This window comes from Galeopterus variegatus, unplaced genomic scaffold, assembly GCF_000696425.1.
Source record: "Galeopterus variegatus unplaced genomic scaffold, G_variegatus-3.0.2 Scaffold527, whole genome shotgun sequence".
Taxonomy (NCBI): Eukaryota; Metazoa; Chordata; class Mammalia; order Dermoptera; family Cynocephalidae; genus Galeopterus; species Galeopterus variegatus.
The window spans coordinates 585,566-595,529 of NW_007726638.1; the positions used below are offsets into that span (position 1 = coordinate 585,566).

General features: G+C 53.0%; 1 protein-coding gene across 1 annotated transcript in view; it reads right to left on the reverse strand.

Annotated features, from left to right (window-relative positions):
* The window catches only part of CYTH4 (cytohesin 4), a 34,704-nt gene extending 25,831 nt beyond the window's left edge, over positions 1 to 8,873 (reverse strand). The window contains exon 1 of the mRNA XM_008569772.1: positions 8,653 to 8,873. Within this exon, the coding sequence (XP_008567994.1) occupies positions 8,653 to 8,671 (19 nt within the window). The 5' untranslated portion in view covers positions 8,672 to 8,873. The remainder of the gene's footprint in view (positions 1 to 8,652) is intronic.
* Positions 8,874 to 9,964: the final 1,091 nt, after the last annotated feature.

Consider the following 9,964-nt stretch of genomic DNA (forward strand, 5'->3'; position numbering starts at 1 on the left):
AGGGTCATTGTATTCACCTTGACCATCTGTCCATTTGGACTTTTCAATGAGGGAGAAATAAGTTTTGAGAATGTTTCAGTCACTGTTATTCTGAGTCTCTTTCTTTCAGAGCCAAACCTGAAATATAACAATAAGGCATCCTTATCTATAAAATGTGAGCCATAATCCTTACCTCAGAGGGTGGTTGCCAGGAATAAAAGAGTTGAATTTATTCAAACACCCAGCAAGTATCCAGCATATGATAAGGGTCCAACACATGTATAATGAACGCTCGGTGGTGCCATCCAGCTCTCCTTTTCAGCACCAATGCACCATTTCCCCAGCTGCTGGGAGGGGAGCCTGCTGATGGCTCACAGCTGAGTCCCTCCCCAGGAACTTACTTCAGCCAAAGGGAGCTGCCTTACCCAAGGACATGTCCCTCCCAAGGGCAGCCACTGCCATGGAAAGCCAAGACCCCTTGCCTAATTTCTGGACCTAAGCTGGTTTTCAGCCCAGAACCTACTGAATGAAGGAAAGGCTGGGTCCCCAGAGGCAAGAGTCCTGCAAAATGGTGGCATGTATATATGGCAATAATTTCCCTGGTCCTTCCCTAAAAACCCCTGTGGCCATTTACTACAGTAACCATAGACTGGGAAAGGGGAATATCTAAACATTCTGAGGATTGTTGGACACAGGATCTAAGTTAACATTGACACTCACCACTAAAGCATCGTCAAGGCTCCATTAGAGTGGGGCATATAGAGGCCAGGTAATAGATGGAGTCCTGGCCAGGTCTAGCTCAGTATAGGTCCACTTGGTTCATGGCCACTTTACTGGTCTCCAGATGTATAATTGGAATGGACATACTTGGTACCACATTGGTACCTTGGCCTGTGGGGTGAGGATCAGTGTCATGGGGAAGGCTATTGGGAAGTCCATGAAGCTGCCCCATCACTGCCACTGCTAAGAGAGTAAATAAAAAACCATATGCTGAGGGGAATAGCAGGTGTCAGTGCCACCCTTGGGACCTAAAGGATGCAGGGGCCCTTATCACAGCCGTGAGCCCTTCACTAGCCTGGAGGAGCCACAGCAGACCTCCACAAGCTAGCCCCGGAAGCCCAGTTGCAGCTGCTGTGCCAGATGTGGTGTTTTTGCTAGAGCACACGAACATGGCTTTGCTGCATGGTGTGATCTGGCAAGTAAATTCCCTTCCATCTCTGTCAGGAAGGAGGATCAGAAACAGTTTGCATCCACATGGGATGGACATTTGTGCCCTTTTATAGGCTCGCCCCAGGGTCATGTTAATTCTCCTGTCCTCTGTCATAGTATATGTAGTCTGAAGAGACCTGAACATTACATTGGTCTACGATATTGGTGACAGCATCTTAATCGAACCAGAGGAGAGAGAAGTGGCAAGTGTAGTGGGGACCTCGGTGAGACACAGGTGCTCCAGAGAGTGTGAGATGAGCCCTACAGAGATGCAGCGGCTTGCCATGTCAGCATAGCTTTTAGGTGATCCCATGCATGCTGGGATGTTCTTTCCAAAGTAAAGGACAAATGTTTCTCTATTGTATCTTCCACCACTTAGAAGAAAATGCAAACACCCAGTAGGCCTCTTTGAGTTCTGAGGAAGCATATTCCACCCCTGGGAATGCTGCTCCATCCCATTTACTGAGTGACATGCAAGGCTGCCAACTTTCATGAGGTCTGGAGCAGGAAAGGGCTCTGCAGCAGGTGCAGGCTGTGGTGCAAGGGTCTGCTTGAGCCATGTCACCTGATAGGCCCTGGGGGGAATTAGAGGTATCAGGGGTGGGAAAGACTCCATGTGCAATTTATGGCGGGCCCAAGTGGGAGAACCACAATGCAGACCCCTGGGGTTCTGGGGCAAGGCCATGCCATCTGTAGCAGAGAATTATACACTATGCAGAAAACAGTTCCTGGAATGCCACTGTGTCCTGATAGAGACAGAGGGCCTGCCCATGGAGCAGTAACTAAGCAGCCGAGAGGGGTCTGTTGGACCTACCAAGTCATAGAGTTGAGCAAGCCCAATAGCAATCCTTGTGGGACACCCAGGAGCAGGCATGAGCAGAACCAGAGGGCTGCAGTAGCTCCGAAGACAGGTGCCCCAGGCCCCTGTATCACCACTGCTGTCGCACTGGGGCCTGTCCCTCAGCTCATACCATGTCCATACGGGTGGGTCCCTCTGACCTTCTAATGAAGGAGAAAATTGCCCTAGCTCGGTTGCAGGGTGGGTTGGCTCAGTGTTTGGGAACAAGTAAAAACAGGACAGCTATTGAACTACAGGCCCGCTCAAAGGTGTCCCAGAAAGACAGTGGCGAGGGGAGGTCCTCCCAGTGGGCAGAGCTTTGGGCAGGGCACCTGGTTACCCCCTTCCTGTGGGAAAAGAAGTGGCTTGAAGTGAGAACATACATGCATTTATGGGCCGAGGTGAATGGCTTGACGTCCTGGTCAGATGCCAGAAAGAAGGCAGATACGAGGATTGGGAACACAGAGATTGGGAAGAGGCAAGTGATGACCTTATGGGAGTGGCACAAGCAGTGAAGGGTTTTGTCAAGTGTATTAATGTCCACCAGCAAGCATCCACGCAGGAGAGGCACTAAACCACCAAGCCACAGAATGACTCTGCCGGTTGACCCAGCCAGCCTCTGGTGGGCCACCCCAGTGTGGTACAGGGGGTGCTTGAGTGAAGTGACCTTGTGGCCTGTGTGGAGGCTATGCAGGGACCCAGTCACCAAGGCTCCCCTAACTACTGCTGCCACTGAATGTCCAGCCTGCCAGCAGCAGACAGCGATGCTGAGCCCAACCAGCACCTTGGTGGCAGACCGATTCTGCTGGAGCCGTTCTATTCTGCAAAGGCCAGTGATTCATCTTGAGTGGAATCAACACATGTTTAGATATGTTTGCCTTTCCTGCCCATAGAACCTTGGCCAGCACTACCAACCAAGGGCTTTGAGAGTGTTCGATCAGTCAACACAGAGCACCAGATAACATCACATTAGACCGAGGGACTCTCTTTGCAGTAAATGAGGTGTACACTGAGCATATGGCCGGGGGACCCACTGGCCCTCTCACATTTCACCACCAGCAGATGCCGGCCTGATGGAGCGACGGAGCAGCCTTTTAAAGGAGCATGAGGTGTTGGCTTGGAGATGACATCCTGCTTTGAATGGGCCATCATCCTCTGGGATGCACCATGCACCCTAAATCAATGGCCACTATATGGTGCTCTGTTTCCAGCAGGGAGTCCTCATGGCTCCAGGAGCCAAGGCGTGGTAGTAGGAGTGGTTCCGGGTGCCATTCCTTCCAGTGACCCACTTGGGAGTTTCCCTTTCTGTCCCTGAAACTCTGAGCTCTGCTGACCTAGAGGTCCTGTTTCTGGGGGAGCGGGGGGGACACGGCAGAAGTCCTCATGGCTCCAGGAGCCAAGGCGTGGTAGTAGGAGTGGTTCCGGGTGCCATTCCTTTCAGTGACCCACTTGGGAGTTTCCCTTTCTGTCCCCGAAACTCTGAGCTCTGCTGACCTAGAGGTCCTGTTTCTGGGGGAGCGGGGGGGACACGGCAGAGGACAAGGCGAGAGTCTCATCAAACTTTAAACTCACACACACCTATTCCAGGCGAACAGCTCTGTATAAATTATGCTATTTGATCATTGCAACTCTTTGGTGTAAGTATTTTTCAGGTGAAAACACTCAGGCTCAGGAAAGTGAAGTGAATTGTCCCAGGTCACATGGCAGGGAAGTGGCAGGGCTGGGCCAAAGCCCGGTTTGCTGACACCCCAGTCTCTGTCCCAGGAGAGGTGGCTTCTCAAGCTGTTTGGGACACGCAGGGACAGAGGTGTGAGGGGCCATCCACATGGACACAGGAGCAGAGGCCTCGCACGGGAGGCAGCGCCAGAAACTGGGACCCGGAACTTCTCTGTCAGGAGCAGGGAGGGAGGCCAATTCCCATGCATGGAAAAAACCAATCACCTCTAGCTGACTTTGGGGTGAATGATTGGATTTGTTTTGTCTGTTTGGTTTCCATCACTTTCCTGTTGGCCAGGGCTTGTGTTATGAAGGCCTGTTTCTGGCTTGGGTAGGTCAGGTGGTGGAGGCCAGCTGGATTCCAGATGCGCGGCTTGTCTGAGAGAAGCCAGGATGGATGCCCCACGATGGGGATGGTCAGGAGGTGAATGATGGGGATCCTGTGGCTCGCTCGGTCCCAGGTCGACTCCCACCCCCCATGGGGCCCCATTAGCTCCCGGCTCCTATTCCTCTTCTGGGCCAAGGGATCGCATGCACATCCTCGGTTCCAGCGCCTTCTCTGAGCTTCAGTCCGTCAATCCCCTTATGTACCGACCATCACCATTCTCGTCATTGTGCCCAAAATGGAACTCCTAGGATTTCCCCTCGGCCTGGCCCTCTTCCTGAGTTCCTGATCTCTGGGAATGGCCCCCAATCCTCCAGGAACACCTCGACACCCACCTCTCTCTTGTCCCTTTTGTCCCCTCCATCGCCAAGTCCTGTCTGTTTTCTTTCCATTTCCACGGCCCTTACCCTCATCCTGACCACTATCACTTTGCTCAGGATGACTGCAGGGCCTCTCAAAGTCTCCCTGCCTCCTCCTGCCCACTCCAATCCAGTTTCCCATGGCATCCCATCGTCCTGGTGACAAAGACCCCAAATCTTGCTGGGCCCCCCAGTCCTGCTGGTATGCATCTCATCCTCCAATCACACTGCAGCCCCACCCCCACCCCAGGATTGAGCTCTGTGCTGGGCCTCCCTGGCCATCCTTCACTAGCTGCCCTGTGCTCTCTCCCTCCGAAGGCCTTTGCACATGCTGTTCCCTGTGCCTGGAATGCCCTTCCTTGTCCTCTGGGCCTAGCAGCTCCTACGCATCCTCTGGATCTCCTCTCAGGTGCCCTCCTGCGCCCTGTCTGAGAACCATCCCTCCCCCACCTCCTTCCCATTCTGGGATCTGCATGGCTCACTAAACAAGCCACACTGCTGGTTAAGGAAAGGCGTGCTGGTTGAGCACCTACTATGTGCCAGGCCTTGTGTGTTTCAGGCTCTTCCCATACACGATCTCATCTGATCCTGACAACTTCGGAAGGAAGTCATTTCTGATCTCATTCCATAGACGGGGCACCTGAGATCAGAGAGGTTAAGTGTCCCACTCAAGGTGACACAGCTGGAAAGTAGCAGAGCTGGAATTTACACCAGGTGCATTTGAAGCTCCGAAGCCCCAGCCCTGATGTTGACCTTCTGAAGCCAAATATCTTCACACAAATTATCCAAAACCCATCAGACGTTAAGCCTGGATGTTCTGACATGGAAATGCTGATCATGGTTACGTGTTTGAGGATAAAGAAGACGCAGAATGATGCCTGCAGTTGCACCCCCTTCCCTTGTAGAGCTGGGGAAACTGAGGCACGGGCATGGTTGGTAACAGACACATGGTAACATGGTTTCCTAGGGGAGTGGGACTGTGTGGGAATAGTGAGGGGCTGCTTGCATTTTTACTTTGTACAGCTCCTTTTGTGCTCCTTTGTGGTTGGCGTGTTCATGAACCCTCGCAGTCCACTGTCCCCTTTGTTGAGGTCCTGTCCCCAACTGGTGGCAACTGGCCAAGTGCATCTGGACTCACAGGATGGTGCTGATGGTCCTTGGGCTGCTGTATCCGACACGGCTGCACAAGGGGCCTTCTGACTCTTCATCTGACTGTCAAAAAGTGGGGATTTCTCCCCCTTTCACAGCTGAGGATGTGAGGTTCAGGGAGAGTAACAAGGACACAGCCTGAGAGTGGCCACTTCTGATTCTAAGCCTGGTGATGGTGGGGTTTCAGGCACTGGTGTAGGCTCACGGGAGATTTTTTTTAAATAATGACACACACAAAATAATAAAATGACAATCACCACCATCACGGAGCCTTGTTTACTCCTCGCTCAGCTCTGTGCTCCCCAAACCTCGCAAACTCCACCTTTGGCCCCTGACCCCGCCTGTGCGCGGGCTGTGGCTGCCCCGCCCGGCCGCTGTGTGCCCCGAGCACCGCCCAGCCTGGCTGCAGTTCCTCTTTGTCCTTCCTCTTTCCCGTCATATTTTTAGAAATCTTTGTACTTGCAGCCCCACTTCCAGGACAGCTGGCCTCACTTCTCCTTGCTGGAGCAGAAGGAGGGCACCATCCCGGGCCTGCGGGAAGAGGCCCCTGGAGTCTCGGGGCAAGGGGTGCTGGCGCAGAAGGAGGTGGCAGCAGAGGCCCCAGACACCTTGCAGGCGCTTCCTCTCCCCCAGCTGAGCCGCCTCTATTTTTAACTGTGCCCACCACCACCACAGCCGTCCTCTCTGCACCAGCCCTGTGCTTGTCTTTGGTCAGGCTTTGCTGCCTGAAACACTCACCTTCCTGGCAGGCCCTGGGGGAAGGGGACCTGACCTGCTTCCTGACGTCACCCACCCACGGCAGGAGGAGGGGAGGCAGCCCTGGGGGAAACTTGGCTACCACCTTGTCATAATAAAGGTGGGAAAACTGGGGCCCACAGAAGGAAGAAACCCATCACGATTCTTGGCAGGTCAGTGCAGAGCTGGAATCTGAGCCAGGTCTGGCTGACTCCAAATCCCCGTTCATTCCCCACTTCCCCAGGTCAGGCCAGGGTGATGGCATCCGCTTATAGCTGATGAATCTGAACTCAGAGAGGGCAAATCATCTGGCCATGGAGGGGCTCAGTCTGAGTAAGGGGGGAAGTAAGACCCAGTCTGAGTAACAGGGGAATGACTTTTCCTCCCTCTCCCCACCTCCTCCAGGAAGTCTTCCCAGATCTCCCCTGCCCGGCTGGGGAAAGTTACTTCCTCCCACGCTCCACGTCTGTGTCCATTTGCACATCTGGACAGTCAGAGTCCTGCAGAATCTGTCCACTCCTGCCCCCAACATCCTGGACCAACAGCTCTCCAGGGCTAGTACCACGGCTGGTCACGCTGTCCCAGCATTGCACAGCACATGTTCACATGGAGGACTGTTTACAGAATGAATGAACGGAAAGACGAACCTATCAGTGGAGACCCCAAATCTCCCAATGGACTGCATGCATTGACCCCATTCAATCCATCTCCTCCCCAGGGCCGGTCTGAAGCAAAGCAGAGACTAACCTTCTGGCCCCCTGGAGGCCTCTCTCTGCCCTCTGCACAGTGCAGGCCAACCTGGTTCTCTTTCTCCTCTCACGTTCTTATCCCTGCTCTGCCACTTACTGGCCACATGACCTTGAGCGAGTCAGTCCTGGCCTCTAGTTCATTCCATCAGCCTCAGTTTCCTTATTTGCATCATGGAGACAACCATCCTTATAACCTATGTATGTTAGGACCCCAAAGAACTAAGCAACAATGGTGGAAAGACAGGCGGTGGTGGGGAGGGAGGATCACTCCGCAGCAGGATGCTCTCAACTGCCTCATCCCCTCTCACGTCTCCTGAGTGACCCTGAGCCAGCCCCTCGCCAGGTCTCCTCCTTCCTCTGGGTACCATCTAAGATGTGTTCACTGTACCTGTGCAGTACGGGAGCCACCTGCCCCAGAAGCCCACAGGAGACATGGGAGTCAGGGAGAGAGCACTGCACAGGGAGTCAGGAGATGGGGTGTGATCCTGCCTCTGCCTTGGCAAGCCTGTTTCCTGCTCTTAGCCTCCTTTGCCCCATCTGTAAATGGGAAGCTGTTGGAACGGATCAGTGGTTCTTTAACTGTGTTCCCTGGAACCTGAGGCTTCCACCTTGGGGGGTGAGGAGGACACCCAGTGGGTAGGGTGAGGGTGCTCCATGTTAGGTTGGTTAGGGTGCTGCTGCTGAACAAGGTTGAAGTCATCTGGACCTGAGGAACTGGACAGATCCTGCCAGTCCTGATGTTCTGAAATTCCAGGTAATGCTGGAACATTATAAGACATGGGGTGCCGAGACTTGGCCCCTCTTCCAGCCCTTCTCTCTGCCTCCCAGAAACATGACCCCGGCCTGTTCTCTCAGCTTTCTTTCTCCTCTTTCTCCCCAGTCTCATGGTCTCGGTTACTGGGGAGGGTCTCAGCCAGGCCCTCTGCTGCTCTATCTTGGCCCTCCAGTGGCTCTAGGCAGTGTCCTCAGCCTTCCCAAAGGCTGTCCCAACCCCCAAGGGCTAAAAAAGGGGTTCAGGGCTCTTGTACCACCCAGACAGACGTCATTGTCACCAATACTGTCATCTTCACCACAACAAGTAACTTTGCTCAGTCCCACCTCCAAGCTTTTGTGCTGGCTGTTCCTTCTGCCTGGAATGTTCTTTCCCCAGATACCCCCATGGCCCACACTCTCTCCTCCTTCAGGTCTCTGCTCAAATTGAGTCTCTTCTCAAGGACTCTCAATGCCCCTTCCTACCTCTGTTATCTTGCTGTAGTGTTCATCCTGCTGGCCACCAACTGACACGTCACATCACATTGTATGTACCATCCGTCTCCCAGGCATGGCGCCCGCTTTGCTCGCGGCTGTGCACCCAGCCCCTGGAATGGAGTTTGACACCTGGCCCCTGCTCGTAAGTTTTAGCTGCTGCCCGTCCCACCTGGTTATATCCATTTGCACATCTAGTCCTTCCAGGACTCTGTGAGACGGGCACTGTTACCCTTGTTCTACAGAAGAGGGTGCTGAGGCCCAGAGAGGTTGGCCCCAGGTGCTTACCTGGGTGGCACAGGTCCATCCTGAAGCCCTCAGGGGAAAGCTGGCCTGTGTTCCTGGTGCCTGCTGACCCAGCTGCTGCTCGTGCTGGCCAGGCAGGGATGTGTCACCTTGACTGCAACAGGCCCCTTCCTGCTGGCCCCGCCCAGCCCTGTGTGGGGAGGAAGTGAGTCCTGGCCTGCTGGGGTCTTGTGCGCAGGCTCTTGATGAAGCGGCACGTCCTAAAAACAGGCAGTTTCTAGCAGCAGGGACCTTTGCATTTGGGGTGTGAGCAGGGGAGGGATAGAGGTGAAAGAGACAGACAGACAGAGGAGAGGAGGGGATAAAAGACAGATAAAGAGAAACACACACACATGCACAAGCACACAAAGGAAGATGGTCACTGAGGACAGATCCTTCTCTGGGGGACTACGGGCACGTATAAGCCAAAGGATCACCCAGCTTGAGCAGTCCTAGTTGGGTCCCCTATATTCCATCCCACATGCTCTCTTTCAACTCCCACTTGAGAAAAGAAAAGACTAATTCCATGCTGACAAAGGCTTTGCTCCCCTTCAAAAAAATGTCTGGCTTTATCCTGTCTAGTGACCAAGTGGGTAATATGTTCAGTTTTCCTTCCTAATTCCATGCTGACAAAGGCTTTGCTCCCCTTAAAAAAAATGTCTGGCTTTATCCTGTCTAGTGACCAAGTGGGTAATATGTTCAGTTTTCCTTCCCCCCCAGGCTTCTGGGAAGCTCACTGTCAAATCAGAATCTCATCTCCATCTGTTTTATTATAGCACGTGGACTTTGGGGCCAGCCCCGGCTATTTGACTCTCAGCTCTGCCACTCAGGACCTGTGTGGACCTGGGCTGGTCACCATCTGCAGTGAGCCTCATTTGCTAACCTGTAAGAGGAAATGATAATGTTTAACTCAGGGATAGGGAAAAGATGGAGCGTGATGACGTGTATGAGATGCTTGCAACATAGTAGGTGCCCAATAAACACCTTCCTCTTTTGATTTTAATTTTCTTCTTGGTTAAAATTTACAACGTTATTGTTTGAGCCTTTTCTGGAAGGAGGATTCAAATTCTTTGTGGAAAAGGTGTGGTGTAAAGAAACATCTATAAAATAAATGCTCACTCCTTTTAACTTCATGGCATGTTGAAATAGAGTTCCCTACGCCCTCACAATGTACGCTATCTGCTTCTGTAGAATTGCTTGCTTAACCTAAGTAACTCCATTTTACCTCCGTCTGACCTGCAGACTACCCCCACCTCTGCATGAGAAACCGTTGACCTTCTCATAGAAACAAAAGCCATTGCATAGAAACAGGAGC